The sequence below is a fragment of the Dromaius novaehollandiae genome, chromosome 11, assembly GCF_036370855.1.
Source record: "Dromaius novaehollandiae isolate bDroNov1 chromosome 11, bDroNov1.hap1, whole genome shotgun sequence".
Classification (NCBI taxonomy): domain Eukaryota; kingdom Metazoa; phylum Chordata; class Aves; order Casuariiformes; family Dromaiidae; genus Dromaius; species Dromaius novaehollandiae.
Genome location: NC_088108.1, coordinates 1,675,750 through 1,693,255, shown reverse-complemented (window position 1 = coordinate 1,693,255; position 17,506 = coordinate 1,675,750). Strand labels below are relative to the sequence as shown.

The following is a 17,506-nucleotide window of genomic DNA, read 5'->3' as shown; positions in this document are numbered from 1 at the left end:
TTAAGTATCACCTTCTGATGGACTTGGCCAAGCCTTGTCACGTTGTAGATAGTATTTTCTTCTAGACCCTCACCTTACCTGTCCTGCTCTCCCCTGGTCTGCTCTCCTAGCTGTGAAGGGACTGTCCTGTGAACAAAATTTTGGGAACCTCCACCTTTAAAACCTAAACACCATCTCCCATGGGCTGGAGCAGAGTAGAGAGAAGATGGAGTGATTTGGCAGTAGCCTAGTTTATTTTCAACTTAATGAAGATTGTAAGCCCTTCAGTTAATGAGGTAAGGCACACCTCAAGGCCTGCTTTGGCATCATCTCTGTCTCTGCTTTGGAGTGTTTCTAACTCCCTCCAAGTAATAGCAGGAGGTCTTTAGATGGCTTTGCTTTCACTGCCTTACTGCTTCCATTTCTCACATTCATTTTGTTACTTTAATCTTTGACTAGATCACCTGGGACTTGCTTCAACTCTGCTAGAGGTTTTGAATATCCAGTTTCTCTTTTTCCTCTCTCTTCTTCTTTCCTCAAGTGGCCAAAAAACAGCTATGGTGTGTTCTAGGTTTATGGAAAAGTTAAATCTAGATGTTAATGTGAGCTTACTTTGGTTCCTGAACCAATGTTTCTAGGAATCAGCCCATCTCTATATGAGCTGCTAGAGCTGGGGGAAGGGCACAGATGCATTGTGCAGTTAGTCCCTGGAAGGCTTGCTTGCTGTATTTAGCTCAAGGAACCATTCAATAGCTGTTTACTTTTACTTAAATCTGTATTGTTCCCCCTAAGTCAGCATTTTGGTGACTTTTTAGAAATTTTGTTTTTTTCCCTAAAAAGGGGGAAAACTAAGAAACACTCAATTTCCACCCCCCCCTCCCCCAGGGTTTTCCTCATATAATGGAGGAGGGATGAACGGCACAAGCAAAATGATGGATTTCCTGGAGGAACCTCTTCCTGGTGTGGGGACCTACGAAGATTTTAACACTATAGATTGGGTGCGAGAGAAGTCCAGGGACCGGGACAGGCACAGAGAGGTAATATTTCTTACTACTCTTTGATGGCACAGAAGGCAGAGTAGTTAACTTGCTAGTTCTGATCACTTTGGAGGCATGTATGGGAGAAATATCTAGTATGGAGGGATTGCTCCCAGGACAGGAATTGAGAGCTTCTATGTAAAGTAATCCTTAGCTTGCAGGAAAAAAGAATGCAAAATATAATGTGTCACAATTTGTCAACTTTTCTATGCCCAAGGTCTGATGAAAAGGCTTTAGTGGACTTCTGATGTATATCTTAGGTGCCTTAATCACTCCTTTCCTTATGCCATGTTAAACTTACTGGATTCTGAAGCATAGCAAAACCTTCAGTTTTGCTTTTGGCAGATGCATCCTTATTACGTGGACTATAAGGAAGAATATAAGCTTCGTTACACATGGTGCTTATTGATAAAGAAGCAGGGGTATTTTTTCCATGACACAATTTTGCTTGTGAGTGATGCTCATCCTCCTGGAACCTGTGCTGCGTGTTTGAGAAAACTGAATGCAGTTCTTCCGGGTTTCATTCCCAGGACTTCCCCACTCGGTGCAATTAAAGGAATATACTTAGAATGCAAGAGACACTTTAAATAAAGTACTCGTGTCCCCAGCATGCTCCTGATTCATGAGAAACGCTTGCTAGCAGAACTCTTGTAGGGTGGTGACTGAGTCTGTTTGCGCGCCAAAATATTCTCTAAAAATTGTTTTGGAGCCTAGCAGAATAATTTGGCTTAAATGGTATCTGTACATTAATTTTCCCTGCCCAGCGTATGGCAATACAGTAAAATGCCCAAACTGAGCAAGTGCAGACCTAACCGAGGGCCCCTGTGGCCCGTACCTCCTCCTCAACAAATTGTTCTGATCTGTGGATGGTGGGAACAAATCCCAAAAATTTCTTGCCCTTGCCTGCCCTCTCTTGCCCCTCCCCTCACCAAAGATGTGCAGATTTGGTTCAATAGAAAGAAATAAAGGAGATGGTTTTACCTCATTCCCCCCCACCCCCAAAATGTCCTGATTTTGTAGCAGTTACAGACATGAACAGCATGCCTGTTGAAAGATGAAATCTAGAAGGAAAAACTGATTAAAATAATTCATTCAGGCAGAAAGGGTTTTTGCCTTATTTATTCCTAGTTTAGTGAGTATTTGCTGTTTTTTTGTCAATGTGCCTTTTTATCTGGGAATAATAAGCATGTACTGGAACGCCATTGTGAGAGGCGGCCTGGGTAATTAAGGCACACAATAGCTGTTCTTTCGTCCTTTTGTGTGGTTGTCAAGAGCAGTGAGACTGACAGGCTTCAAACATTTGTGTTAGACGTATTAGATGGGCAAACATGAGCCAGAGACTCCGAAGAACGTCTCCATCAGGAGACATCCCCAGCAGGTTGGGGTCCTGGCTGGAAGTGCAATCAGCCCAGCAGTTCAGCTGGCAGTCACGGTGGTATTACATCTGCTCACCCTTTCAGGCCCAGCTGAGGAGGCCACTGTAGGACACGCGGTGCTTGGCAGAATCTGTTCAGGTCGAAGCAATGTCTGGTGTGCGTCACAGCTATTGAGGGAGTAGCTGGAGACTGAGATGCTTCGTGTCAGCCTGCTTTCACAACTGCTGTGGTATCAACACCCAGGCAGATGGCACTGATAACTTGCTGGGGCCAAAGTGCTCTGAGGGTTTCTTGACTGTTTGCCTTTGCTCGTGGCATCAAGTGTTAGTAGTAGTAATTAGTTTTCTGGCTAGGAAAAGTGGAAGTATTCTTGATCTACCCTTGTACATGTCCTAATCAGAGCTCCACTTACGATAACGGCTGTGAAAGCAACGACTGTGGTGGTGGTTGTTTGTTTGTTTTTCTTCTAGATTACCAGTAGAAGTAAAGAGTCAACATGGGCCCTGATACACAGTGTGAGTGATGCTTTTTCTGGCTGGTTGTTGATGCTTCTCATAGGGTTGTTAGCAGGTAAGAGCAAACCTCAATTTAAGACTAAGTACTAGCTCTGTATCTCAACGTCAGGACTGATTCCTAGCACAAACCTGTATCATCAGAACAGGAGATTTTGTCCCAGAAACACAGGCTGCGGGGGGAGCTCCACTGACACTTTGTGGCTCTCATACTGCTTTGCCATTTGAAGTGGATTATTTTTCAGTGTTTTGAGGCCATCTTCTTGTAAATACCCAAATACAAAAGTCAAACAGAAAGCTGTCCTGGGTACAATTTTGGGTCTGTTGCTGGTTACAGAGCTCTGAAATGAAATCCAGCAAGACACAGCTGACCAAATGCTGTGTCAGAGGGAGGTATCATGCTGTCAGTGCTCCTTGCTGAATGCTCTTCATTAGCACTGGAGAGGCTGATGCCAAGCACCATTAGCAAGAATTTTTTTTAACTAGTCTTAGGAATAAAAGGTCTTGGGAAGCCTTGGAATTTACCCTGCATCTTGGAAGCTTCTTCCAGAGGCTGACTGGCTGAGACTTTCTAAATAACTTCAGAAACAAACTTTGGACCCAATGCAACAGAAGTCAGTCAGTCAACTGCAGATATTCTTGATAGAAGGCAGCTAAACATTGATCAGGAGGGATGAAATTGAGTCTTCTGTTAATATTTATATAGAAAAGCTGCTAGCCAGTTTTTCATTAACCAAAAGATTTGCTAAATGTTTAGCACTGCCTCTGGAGTCTGTGCTAGCTCTTGCTCATACAACTCAGAAGACACCACTCCTGAACTCTGTTGTGTTGATTTTGCATTTTAGTAGAGAGTGCAGTTGAGCACAGCGTTTTTCTGTGGGGGTTGTGGGAGCTCTTAGCACAAAAACACGAATCCACTTGAAGTTCCTTCTTTTAAAATCTGAACTCCTTTTCTTACTCTCTGGTTTGTTTTGCTTGGCACAGTTGTGACTCTTTCCCACATATGTGTGTTTTTTTTCCTTTTTTTTTTTTTCTTGGGGTTGGAAATGTTTCTCAAAATTCAATGTTATTCCTGTCACAGTCTCAGTGCTAGTTAGTTTAACTATTGGATTAGTGTTTTTGTGCTGGAGACAGTAACATGTTTTGTCTGTATCCCCCTGCAATGTGGTAAATCCCTTTCTGCTTCTCAGACTACTTGCCATGTTGTATTTAATAAGTGGCCTTTCAGTGTAATTGAGAAGAATTAATTTCTACTGACTTAGGGTGGGTTTTAATGCAATTTGCAAGGGTCAGCCTTTGAAATATTATTAGGCAGGCTTAGTTTCCTAACTTTTGTCAATATATACTTGCGTAAGCCTTCCCTTTAGTTCTCTAAAGGATAAAAGTAAATTGTAAGCAAAAATAGCACTACTGCTCTGTTTGTTGGTAGATGAATCAAAAATGTTTAGAGCAAACTGTAACATTCAGATATGTGTCTGCATGAGATGGTTATTGATTTTTAATCCTTTTTTTTCCTCTAATAGGTTCCTTAGCTGGTCTGATAGATATCTCTGCCCATTGGATGACAGATCTGAAAGAAGGAGTGTGTTTGGCAGGCTTCTGGTTTAACCATGAGCACTGCTGTTGGAAATCTAACACAACGTTTACAGACAGAGACAAGTGTCCAGAGTGGAAGAGCTGGTCACAGCTTATTATTGGCCATGGGGAGGTGATGTGTGCCTACAACTAATTTTTCTGCTGAACGTACTGTTTCCCCTACCCTGCGTTGTCTCTTAGTAGAGATCTGTGTGTGTGTGTGTGTGTGTGTGTGTGTGTGTGTGTGTGTACATATATATATATGTATATATATGCCAGAAGTGCAAACTTTAGGTGTTTCAATGCTTTGACGTCCATTGCTGAGGTCTTCCAAGGGTCTAAATAACAAGTTCAAACAAGTTCCTTCTCTGTTGTCCTCAGGGAGGAGTCAAAAGCTTGATGCATTTAAACAGGGTTGGTTTGCTCATATATTTGAGGCTTACTGCTTGGAGGGTATTTTGCCCCTGAACGTTTTTAGAGCAATTCTGAACTAGCTTAAGTCTTGTGTTTCTGGCAGTGCTATCCAATGGAAAGCCTGCTCAACTGGGACAATATTGGTATACTTCGTTTACCATTTTACTAGTAATGCTGTCCAGAAATATGATTAGTTCATACCCCCTAACCCAACAAACCTAACTTGTCCTTGAAGCCACAACTGCTTGTGGTTCCTTTCATTTTTGGCTGATGATGAGATTACCTGCTGTTTCTGTGTTGATTGCACTTCCCTCAGGACGCAGGTTTGATGTGATCTTTGTTGAAACTACCTATCTAAATTGGGGCACTTTCTCTGCATTTCAGGGGGCGTTTGCATATATTCTCAACTACTTCATGTACGTTATGTGGGCCTTGTTATTCTCCCTTCTTGCTGTGTTACTTGTAAAGGGGTTTGCTCCTTATGCCTGTGGCTCAGGAATCCCAGAGGTGAGTGAGATTGAGCGAAAGTGTTTTTTTTTAACTTGGGGTAGGGGTCCACCATCCAAAGACTACTTGTGTCTGCTGTGGAATAACACTTTCTTGCACTCGAGAGATACGCTGTGTTTAATTTATGCTTTATTTCAAACCTTATCACAGAAACATGTCTAGTATCTTAAGTCTCCATGTAATCCCTTTTAAAAACTGGTATATATTAGCATTTACTGCAGGAGGTATAAGAAAAGAGCACAATTTGTGTAAGAGCTACAGAAACTGGTGTCAGATTATCTTTCGGTAGGGATAGTAACCCCAAAGAAAGGGCCCAAATAGCTGTTTCAGCCTTTGAATATAGAGCCAACTGTATGTTGCTTTTGATAGTTGGAAAGAGGCTCTGAAAGCTGGGGGGAGGGGAAGGCTGAAGGCGGGGTTGGGAGCACATAATAAAATGAGAGCCCTGACCAAGGCTTGAAGGAAAGCCTGTAGAGCTTTATGTGCTTGACTTCCAGATCAAAACTATCTTAAGTGGTTTCATCATTAGAGGCTACCTGGGCAAGTGGACGCTGATCATCAAAACCATCACCTTAGTGTTGGCAGTGTCCTCTGGCCTGAGCTTGGGAAAAGAGGGCCCCCTGGTGCACGTTGCCTGCTGCTGTGGGAACATCTTGTGTCATCTCTTCACCAAATACAGGAAAAATGAAGCAAAGCGCAGAGAGGTAATGTGAGACTGTGATGCCATCAGACTGTTGAGATAGTGGGATGGGAGACTGATGAGTCTGGTGCTTTGCCCTGAATGTAAATTGTTTCTTGCTTGGCGTGTTCTCAATATGCCTCAGCACAACGCTTAGTTGAAGCAAAAACTGTCTTGGTAGAAAGTGACACCACATCATTCCCCTGGCATAGGTAGTTACCTGATTTGTAATGGAAGCGTTCATTGGTGCTACCTTGCCCAGTTCTGCAAGGCCTGTTAATGTTTGCCACATATTTCCATAAACTCTTAGGAGTGTCTGAGGGACTTGGACCTGGCCATGTGAACAGACTGAAGAGCTTTGCTTACGAGGACACACTGCAGTCATGATGGACGTGGCATAAGAGCAAAGCTAACATCTCACGTGAAGCTCATAAATGTTCCCTCACAAGGTTTTAAGGCTTTTTTTCCCTGAACAAGTCACTGCAGAACAAATACTGAGATGCGTAGTATCACATTGGCCAAGTTATCTTCTGGCAAACCAGGAATGACAGAATCCACCCTGTGAGCAAGCAGGGTTTTGGAAGGCTTCGCAGGGTCTCTGCCTGCACTTTGTCACTACATTCTAAGAAATGATATGAATGTGAGACAAACAAACGTAGTCAGTGTATGCTAGGAGATGAAATTGCCATTCTTCTGCTTTAATGAAGCTTTATCTAAGGTGAAAGTGTAGCTTGAGATCAGATGAAACAGAAAAAGGTAACTGCAAGCTGTGCCAGCTCTACTAATTGAGGGGGAGGAGGGCCTGTTTAAACACTAATATTCTTGTGGATTGCAATACTTTTCCCAAGAGATTTAGCCCACTCTATCTTTTTCCCTGCTGTCTCTAAAACAGATCACACTAGCTTTCTCTGCACCCACTGGAGATAAAAGTTGTACATATTTAAGTAGAGGAGATCAACAAAAAAGGGGAAGGCTGGGAGGAAGCCCTAAAACTTCTGACTTCAGTTTCTCTCTCAGGTTTTATCAGCAGCTGCAGCTGCTGGTGTGTCTGTAGCTTTTGGTGCACCGATTGGAGGAGTGCTCTTTAGCCTGGAAGAGGTAACATCGGCATTTTGTATTAGCTCTTGGCAAGCTGTTTTATTGCAAGAACTGATTCTGCTGGTTTAAAAATACAGCCCACTCATAACAGCTTGGGTATAGAAGAGAGAGCCAGTTAAATGCTGGTTGATGGATTTACAGGGATCTGCTAAGCAACCTAACAGCTTACTTAGAGCTTCAGTTAACTCTCACGAATACTGGAGAACTTATTTCAGAGGATGTAAATCTGTAGCTTGGCAATAAATCTGTTTTCCGCCAGTCTGCCTGTGCTTCTCAGCACTGACTACTCGCGCTCACAGCGTCTGTTATGTTTTCCACATGTCCCCTGTCTTCCTGACAGCTCCATCCCCCGTATACCTCAAAATAAGCTTTTATCTAACTTATTATGCCCCTTTTCTTCCACAGAAACTTCTAATTCCATTGTTTTGCCCTAGATATGAAATAGGTCACTGCTGCTTGCTTCAAGATTAACTGAGAGGAGAAGGAATAGGACAGTTTTGCTCAACTGAGCAATAGTTTACTCAGCTTGTGGTAGCTGCTATGGCAAGCACTGATATTCAGCCCTCCTGCACCTTGCAGAGCGTGGCAGACAAATAGTTCTCTGCATGCAGCTCATAGCTAATCTGTAACACCTTGTATTATCAGAGTAAGACACCTCTACTTCAGGGATCATAGAAGTTATTTGTTGCATTGAAAGTATAAAGCTCAGGGCCCATCCTGATCGTTATGATCTAGGAAGAATGGAGCTCAAAATCAAGCCTGGGTACCTAAGGAGGAGGGTGTATAGCCAGTAAGCATCAGTCTCGGTCCTTGTTTATACTTCGTGCAGTGGCGTTTTTGTTACCGGGCAGCCATCGCTGTAGTGACGAGTGATGAAATGACTGTCTCTGCTTTTTCCTTCCTTTATAGGTCAGTTATTATTTTCCTCTTAAGACACTGTGGCGCTCTTTCTTTGCTGCTCTGGTAGCTGCGTTTACTCTGCGCTCCATCAACCCTTTTGGGAACAGCCGCCTGGTTCTCTTCTATGTGGAGTTTCACATGCCGTGGCATCTTCTGGAGCTTATACCATTCATCCTTTTGGGAATATTTGGTGGGCTTTGGGGAGCTTTCTTCATTCGCAGCAACATTGCCTGGTGCAGGCGACGCAAGACAACCAAACTTGGCAAATACCCAGTGCTGGAGGTGTTTGTAGTGACTGCAATCACAGCTGTCCTGGCCTTCCCCAATGAATACACCAGAATGAGCACCAGCGAGCTGATTTCTGAGCTATTCAATGACTGTGGGATTTTGGACTCTTCCAAGCTCTGCGAGTATGTGAATGATTTCAACAGCACCAAAGGGGATGACCTGCCAGACCGAGCTGCTGGCCCAGGAGTTTACACAGCCATGTGGCAGCTGGCTTTGGCCCTTATAATGAAAGTCTTCATTACAATCTTCACCTTCGGCATGAAGGTGAGAATTGCCTGTAGAGGAGCTCAGATTCAGGGTTTCTGCAGCAAATGAGAAGAATGCTAGTGGAACTTTATTTGCTCCATAAGCAGGCATGTTTTCCTCCCCAAACTTTGCCACAAAGGGGGAAAAGTGTGCATTGAGGGGATAACAGAGCATGATTGTTCTGAGGGCACTGGAGCTTCTTACCCTGAGTGTGGCTATCAGATGCAGTAACTGAAACTGGTATGTCCGGGCTTCACGGCCAATTTCCTGCATACTGAGCATTTCTAGATTGCCTTTCCTTAAGCTTTTTTGATACTCCCCTGTGTATGTAGTAGTTAATCGCAAAGTGGTTTGAGGATCTTTGTAAATGCTTGCTTATCTGAAAGCTGTTTGTTGGTCAGTCGTACTTGTTCAGCTGCAGTCTCGGGCTGTGAATATACTGCCTATTCAGCCGGATATTAGCAGGAGAGGCTAAGCACCCTTTTTTCCCTGCAGTCTCTTGACTGGGTCTCCCAGTAAAGGTAGGTCCAGCCTACAGGTTTGCACCTCATTGCTGCTGGGTATGACATATGCTGTATATGCTGTTTCTAGACACCTCCACTTTCAAGGTGGAATTTGAATTGCAGACAGGGAAGAAGGATTATTCCACTGCCAGTAGGGGAAACCAGCAGAGCAGGGAAATACCGCGCATGGCAGTCAACAAGTAGTCATGTGGTTGGAAAGGAGAGGGAGTGCTAGTGGTGTGCAGGTGAGGCTTTGGTATACTTTCATAATACATAAGCTTTTAAAAAACCTTGTTCTGTTCTACACTAATCTGGTCTGTATGGCTATTTGTCCTGCTCAGAAACAAGTAAATTCAAACTGTAATGGAGACGTTAGAGCATGGGTTGTTTCATTAAGGACAGTGGCATGCCCAGTGCTTTCCCTTGTCAGTTCAAGGACACAAGGTGATACTCTCCCGCTACCTTTTCAGCGCAGGAAGGGAAGAGGTGTTGGAGCAAGGCAGCCTTATCAATCTTAACTTTAGCGTAACCTCTAATACAGTCATGTTGGGAACTTTTAACTGTCACTAGTCTTTGATTGCTGCCTTCCTGAGAAATGCCATGTTTACTGATGTGTTTTGTCACAGGTCCCTTCAGGTCTCTTCATCCCCAGTATGGCAGTCGGCGCTATTGTGGGCAGATTGCTAGGAGTAGGAATGGAGCAGCTGGCGTTTTACCACCACGACTGGGTCATCTTCAGTGGCTGGTGCAGCCAAGGGGCTGACTGTATCACTCCTGGTCTCTATGCAATGGTTGGGGCTGCAGCGTGTCTAGGTAAGCAAGATGTCTTTTGAAATTTGAGGTGCAAGTTTGGGACTTTTTTGACTAGGGTGAAGAACTGTAGAAAAGACTAAAACGATGCTGCTGTTCTTGCAGTCTGGAACAACTGACTTCATCTCAAGAACAGCAGACTTTGTAGTAGTATATGTAACGTGTTTCTCATCTTTCTGCCTCCTTTCGCCAGCCTGAACATATCCTTAGACGTGATGGGTGTCAGTGGGGAATCTCCTGAATCCACAGATCAAACAAAAGAAACTGGCAAGGGGCTTTATATTTTTCCTGTAGGTTTTCAAGTCCTTTTTTACTGCTTGTTCTGGCCATTACAATGCAACTCTACTTTCAAGTGCTGTTTGGTGGGGGGTTTGGTTTGTTTGGTTTTTTGCATGTGTGGTAACACTACTCCTGTTTGGCAAAAGTTCCTCTTGAGAAATTGAATGCATGTGACTGAACTTCACTTTCACTGCCATTCCCAATCCTCTCCTTCACGGAGTAGTGTATTTAACTCTTAAGGTACTACTTCACAGTATTAGGAGAAACTTAAAGAGCAGTCAAAGCTTGTGAATCTGTTTATGGAGGTGTGTGTAAGGCCCTTTTAAGGCATGACCAGACTCTTTTGAAGCTAATTTTGGAATTAATTTTCTCTTATGTTAAGTAACAGGATAATCTTTCTGGCAAATTGGCATTGCTGTTACATAGCGTTAAGCAGGAAGTTTTGAACAGACATAGCACATTGTTCGTGGATCAGAAGATCTGCTATCAAAGGACATGTGACGCTGGGGTGTGTCCCATTACCAGATTGAAATTCATGTGGTCTTCTAAGGATACTGAGTTCTGAGAGGGACCCATCAAAAACCATGTAGCAAGAGGGCCTCTGAAGCCAGCCCATGACATAACATACTAGAAAGGACAGTTGGGTTCAATACCATGTTTTGTACATGTTTGGTTTCCATTGCGATGCTGAATGTGATGTCTGTTTTCTATGTAGGAGTTCAATAAGACAACCATTTTCTAATACAAGAGGTTGTCCTGATGGTTTGGCAGAGTACAGCAGTAGCAAAAGTCAGGAACAGCTCTGCTGGCTGGAAATCCCCAGAAGTGTGTTCATGTGCTCTATCCTCTTGTGTTCTGCTTGTAGGTGGGGTGACCCGAATGACTGTGTCCCTGGTGGTCATTATGTTTGAGCTCACTGGTGGACTGGAATACATAGTTCCTCTGATGGCAGCAGCCATGACCAGCAAGTGGGTGGCAGATGCCATTGGGCGGGAAGGCATTTATGATGCCCATATTCGTCTCAACGGCTACCCTTTCTTGGAAGCCAAGGAAGAGTTCTCGCACAAGACACTTGCAATGGATGTAATGAGGCCACGGAGGAACGATCCGCCTCTGACTGTCATCACTCAGGACAGCATGACAGTAGAAGATGTTGAGGCCATAATCAATGAAACAACGTACAGTGGCTACCCAGTGGTGGTGTCACGGGAGTCCCAAAGGCTTGTTGGATTTGTCCTCAGGAGAGACCTCATCATTTCAATCGGTAAGTGAAGAGAGGCAAGATACTGTGTAGTTGAATGGTGCATTTTAGAGGCCGTAACTTACTTCACAAATTCAAACACCCAACGGTGATGGTGAATATGCTTGCTGAAGCCAGCATCCCCATCCCCCAGCAGTGTGGAGTTTGCAAGCATTGAGAGCAAAGGACAGTGCAGCTTGCACAGTGTAATTAGTGCAACTCTGCTGAATTCCTAAAGCTTAAGGTACCAACATGGAGCATGAGACTTCTTGCCAGCAACAACTAAACCTCCTTGTCTTTGTGTCTTGTAGAGGTGGAAAGTTTTCTGAATTGTTAATATCTCAAATCTTGTTATATTGCATTCAAGAAAAAAGTTTGGTTGGAAACCAGGTGTATGTACCAAATTTTGGGTCACTTCTGAGGTGGCACTGTCAAACCCGTAAATATAGATGTTGATGGTTAAGGAGTGTCTTCCCCGTCTCCACACCACTGAAAGCCAGCCCAATGTTTTACTTGTTTCACTTGTGCCCTGCATTGTTTGTTGTGAAGCAGGTGGTATGTGGTACTGACAGAACTTGAGGAAACACTGTTTTGTCATCACTTGGATGCAGTTTTCATCTCTGTGAGTTGAGGTCCTTGGAAACAACACTTCTGCCCTTGCCATATCACAATTTTAGAGCACATTATAGGTTTGTCTTGCTCTCCTGTTTCCTGGAAACTTGCAACTGCTGTTTCCCAACATCAGAAGCTCAAGTACTGGTTCTGGTCATGGTGGCTCTTGCTGGCTTACACGGGATGGTATTTCTTTTGCTGGTGAGTCAGGAAACATCTGAGTGTATTAGGGTTGAGGGGCATTTTAGTCCTTTAAAAGCCGTGCCTGCACTGAAATGAAGACTGGGACTGGGCGTAAGGGCACTGAGCCCCACACGCCTTGCCTGTTTAGTCCTTATTGATTGTATCCAGCAGTAGCTTGGGCTCAAGCATCTACGCTAAGCTTTGGAGAGCTGGACTTATCTTCATCAACACTTCTTGTGCAGTCACCAAGCAGGGTTCATGCAAACCCCATGGTGAGCTGGATAGAACTGATCCAGCTAAAACTGCGTTTTTCCTCCCTGATGGGTTAGCTTCCTGCAGATCAGTTCACTGTTCCAGCTCTCCTTGGGGCCATGTGAACACTGGTGCAAAGGAGCAGGTGAGAAGAGGGTGGCAGTTACCTTGGGGGAAAAGCAGATATACGGTTGTTGGACAGCACAATCTCAAGGTATTAAACACGTGTGAAGTCTGTGATGTGTTCTCCAGCGCATGCTTTAATGCACCATCTCAGCTCAATCCTGAGAACTTTCTTTAGGGACAATGTGAAATTCTGGTCCTGAGCTAGCTTCATCCCATAGCAGAACCAGAGTAGCTTTTGTAGTTAAGTTGTCTATAGCCATGAATCAGCTCTGGCTGTTTCTGCTCTGTTTTAAAGTTGGTTTTCAGTGCCAGTTTTAGGATGTGCAATATAGTCTTTCAGAGCATGCAGATATTGCTCTTTGAGTTCTCTTGATAAATACCTGGCTAAATGTTTATGACAGTATGGAAGCAAATCTAGAAAAAGCACACTGTCGTATTGTAATTATGTGCATTTCCTTCCGTCAGGCTGCTTTGTGATATGACCATGATTTCTTGGTTTTGTGGTGGTCTGAATCTCCAGGGACTCCTTGAGTGTAACCTATTTCCAAGATAAGCACAGTAAGGCATTGTTGTGTGCTGCAGGATGGGATTTAGCTTTTGATAGCCTGCTGAGGGTATTAAGTGAGGTTTTTTTTGGATACCAAGTTAGCCACTTCCCAATGTGTCTAGTAATGTAAATATCAAATCAAAGCTATGATACAGCAGGCATCCAAATTGCCTGTGTAGGAGGAGAGCTGTAATGCACTAGTGTAAATATCTGAGTAGTGGCAAGTACTTGAGACCGTGCTGAGCTGTTCTTTATTCTGGACTCTAGTTCATGTGCACAGAGCCTGAGCCAGCAGGTAGAGTGCTTAAAAATACTTCTCTAGCTGCTCTGCAGGGGACCCACATCGGTGAATGGTAAAAGTACAAAGCATATTATCTAATTGGTCTTAAAACTAGCAAGTTAAAGGTCTCCAGAATTTGCATTTACATAACACTTACCCTACTGCATTTCCTCTGAATGGGAAATGTGTGCAGCAGTGGGTATTTCTGGAGATGAAAAAGTATTTTCTCTAAAAGTTTCCATCTTTTCGGCCAGAGGAAAATGCTGAGATGCGCGGCAGCCTTGATGTTTAGGCAGAACACTAACTTGGTAGGTTGGGCTGCAGTAAATCTCATCATTGGGATGAAATGTTGGGAGTCCTTGGAGGTAATGATAGAGTTATTAAAAGATAGGATGGAAACATTGCACCTCTACTTGGGTCATTAGGTACATGCCCTGTGAAACGGTGTGGGTGAAGTGAAGGAATGGACCTTCGTTAAGGTCATCCCAATGCGGTCAGAGAAAAAAGCATATGCTCCCCTATTTAGAAAAGGAAAGGAGGGGTGATATTTAATCAAATATTTCCTTTTTCCAGAAAACGCCCGGAAGAAGCAGGATGGGATTGTGAGCACTTCAATTATTTATTTCACTGACCACTCTCCTCCACTGCCTCCGAGCTCCCCGTCCATGCTCAAACTCAGGAGCATCCTGGACCTCAGTCCTTTCACAGTGACAGACCAAACGCCCATGGAAATTGTCGTGGATATATTCCGCAAGCTCGGATTGCGCCAGTGCCTGGTCACTCACAACGGGTAAGAATGCTGCAGGCAGGCTGTGGGCTCGGGATCCCATAGGATAATGTTGAATTACTTATTGATCTGAGTCAGGACCCACTCTCCCTCAAGTGAGCAAAGGCCTCCAACATGCAGACCACTGAGTACCAACCAGAGCAATGGTAACATGGAAACAAGCAATTGTGGAAGCCCTGAGCTGCTTTTTCTGAGACAGTAATGGAAACAGTGTAAGGCTAGTGAAATGGTGGCACAGGTCCATACGGTGATGGGTCTGACATCCCTAACACAGATGGAAAGGGCTCATGACTACTTCCATCTCAAATCTGGTCATGCACACTGTGTAATGACTTGAGTTCACTTTGGTGTCAGTTCAGAAATTGTGTGTGTTGAGGCAGGGATGAGTGAGGGCAAAAAATTAAAACTAATGATAGTGACTTAAATCTGTTCACTGAAGTGTCGCACTGTAAAAGGAATTATTCTCTGTGTTACCAGATATGTTAGTGATGCAGTTGGACTAGTTGAACTATTCCACTTCTAACAGAAAATGGCATTGTTAACCAACACTTCCCAGCAGAAGTTTTATTTAATTAGTCCCCTCATTAGTGAATTTTGGCATGGCTGTTGAGAACAACTTCTTTTTTGAAATTGAAGCTGCCAAGAGTATCAAGACTTAAAATGCAGCCCTAGAAATTCAAATTGATCTTTTTGGAGAAGGTTGGGTGTTAATGAAAACTATTAACACTTGTCTTTTGGGCTCTAATCTCCTTACCTGTATTTTGTATGAAATACTGACAAAATATCTGATTGGGGCTCGTGAACACCATACTTCATGTGGAGTATCTGCACTGTGATTCAAAAAAGTGCTTTGACTACTTCAGAGCATTACAAATTACCATCTGAGAAGCCTTGTGAGAGTTGATGATATGTCCTTTGGGAGCCAATGCACTAATAATATGTGTTCATTTTTCAGGAAGCTACTTGGGATCATTACCAAAAAGGATGTATTAAAGCACATTGCACAGCTGGCTAACCAGGACCCAGACTCTATACTCTTCAATTAAAGGCAGACTAATAGGTATTGTGTGTTCAACACAGAAGAAACTTTATAATAAAGATCCTGGATATTCTTTCCTATTTTTATTGAGACCTTGGAACTGTTTTTGGCATTTCCTTCTATGGAGCTGAAGAGGATAGATATTTTTTTTTCTACAGGATAACCAATTGCACTACATAATCTGTGGAAATTAATCTTCTCTTTAGAAGAAAAAGGACTTTATATACATTGCTTTTGTGAAGTTGCATTGGAAAGATTCCATGAAGGAGTAAAAGCAAAATGCTACAGAATTATATCTCCTCTTTTTTATTTTATTTGAATTCTTGTAACTAATGTGGGTAGGGAAAGACAAAGGACCCAGTTCTGTGTCTTCAGAAGCTGTGACGGAGAAGGATGATTTTGCATGCAGCATTCAGGTGGTGGCAGAAAGATACCATTGTAACTCAGGGGCAGTGTATTCCTGGTTAGCCACTTAGTCCTTCTACAGTCAAACAGAAGGAGAGAGAAAAAAGGGAGAAAAAAGAAAAAGGCACTTAGCAAATTTTAAGATAGCTTTGTAACTGATCCCATATAAGAGCTCAGCTCCTTAGTTATCAGTATTGGCTAGCTGAGGACATTCTGGTGAAAGAAGGAAAACAAACAAAAAAATCGCCCAAAGAGCAGATCTGCTTAAAACTGGACTCCGTTTCTGATTGGGAAGAAGCTTAGTTTGGTTACTCTTTTGTGAATGTATTTAATTTCACTCTGTGGCTTGTTTGCTAGGAGAATCTAAAGGAGGAGGCAGAAGGAGTTAATGGTTGTATTCTTGTCATTTTTCTTTCTTAGATACATGCCTAAGGATTTCTTCTCCTGATTTCTCTTAAGCCTGTATCTGAAATGGCAAAGGCTGAGTCCTAAGTTATCCCCCTGGCTTTACTGCACTTCCAACTGATCCCTGATCACATTAGATATTGCACAACTGACCTCTTCCTTAATCAGCAGTGTCTTATGTTGTTGAGGATGTCCAAGTGGAGACTCCTGTACCCAAGATGTTTACATAAATGCATATTCTGTTCCCTGCTCCTCTCCCTGGTCCTGCACCAAACTCAGGCTCAAATCCTGGCTCTGGGATTGAGAACACTGCCACTTTATATATGTTCACCACTTGGTGTCTCTCCTTTTACAAACAACTATGCAATAAAAACCCTTTCTGACCACTGTCAGCAAAACGACTTGTCCTTCAGTTGTTCCATTCCAAGTCTGTGCTTCTCAAATCCCTGTCCCAGATTTTATCAAATTATTTTTTTTTCTGTTAATGAAAACTGAAATTTTGAAAGTATATAAATGCATTTGGAGGCCAATGGTATTCACTGTGGCTTCCATCTAGAGCAGGCTTTATTTTACTCTCTGTGACTGAGGATTGTTACTGGAGACAGAGCTTCCATTCATCTCTGGCTCGCCTCTGGGCGGTCAGAAGGGAGCCCCGAGCTGACTGTCCGCGTGAAGGGAGCCAAGCTCTCAGTGAGTGATGGCCAAGAATTAAGGAGTCGGAGAAATGAGTGGGGGCTCTTAATCTGCTTCCTGATGGACAAACCTCTGGCTGTTAAACATGTGTTGCACTTTGCACAAGCATGCCTCTCTGGCAGTCTGGACTGAAGAGGCCACGGTGACTGAACTGCCCTTGTCTTTGGCTGAGGTGCCTTCAGAACAAGGCTGAGGCATCACTGGCAGGAAGTGACGAGGTGTCAACCTGAGGCTGCTACCCCAGCCCATGATATACCTGTCCTGTGGGTAGATGTCTAGAGTTGGCAGGAAATTTTGCCAATCTTAAACTCTTGAATATAAATAAACTCCTCATCTCTACTTTGAACAGAAGTCAGCTTATTTATTTTTCAAAGCCATCCAGCAACAGGTATCTGTCACCACTGCTTTAATACCGCAGTGAGATGATGTCTGCCACTTCAGCTATTGTATGGTTGAAAGTGGACTCAGACCAAAATGTTACTACTGGATCATATATCTTCTAAGAAAATAAATGCCTTGACTTCGTCTGTGGTGTTTTTGTGCAGCAGGAGATCTCTCACTCTGTCGTCTTAGAATTAAAACAAAAACTGTGGTATGCCCAGAAGATGCTTTGCAACTCAAAATGGTTCACATTCTGCCTTTGCTCTGGCTGTCAACAGGCTTTGGGTGATTGCATCAGAAACTTTGCTTTCAAATGCTTATGTCCTGTTCTTAGAGGCTTATCCCCATAGATG

At 43.4% G+C, this 17,506-nt stretch overlaps 1 protein-coding gene across 19 annotated transcripts in view; it reads left to right on the top strand.

Annotated features, from left to right (window-relative positions):
* Window positions 1-17,297, top strand: part of LOC112990889 (H(+)/Cl(-) exchange transporter 5) — a 54,393-nt gene extending 37,096 nt beyond the window's left edge. For 11 of the 19 annotated variants that reach the window (XM_064517947.1, XM_064517962.1, XM_064517955.1 and 8 more), the window contains 11 exons: window positions 865-1,016; window positions 2,863-2,962; window positions 4,428-4,612; window positions 5,278-5,400; window positions 5,898-6,104; window positions 7,097-7,177; window positions 8,087-8,629; window positions 9,741-9,927; window positions 11,069-11,467; window positions 14,017-14,233; window positions 15,186-17,297. In XM_064517947.1, the coding sequence (XP_064374017.1) occupies window positions 865-1,016; window positions 2,863-2,962; window positions 4,428-4,612; window positions 5,278-5,400; window positions 5,898-6,104; window positions 7,097-7,177; window positions 8,087-8,629; window positions 9,741-9,927; window positions 11,069-11,467; window positions 14,017-14,233; window positions 15,186-15,276 (2,285 nt within the window). In that variant the 3' untranslated portion in view covers window positions 15,277-17,297. Of the gene's footprint in view, window positions 1-110; window positions 276-864; window positions 1,017-2,862; window positions 2,963-4,427; window positions 4,613-5,277; window positions 5,401-5,897; window positions 6,105-7,096; window positions 7,178-8,086; window positions 8,630-9,740; window positions 9,928-11,068; window positions 11,468-14,016; window positions 14,234-15,185 lie in introns of all 19 variants that reach the window. The other 8 variants (XM_064517959.1, XM_064517958.1, XM_064517957.1 and 5 more) reach the window with 4 other exon arrangements.
* The last annotated feature ends 209 nt before the right edge of the window (window positions 17,298-17,506 follow it).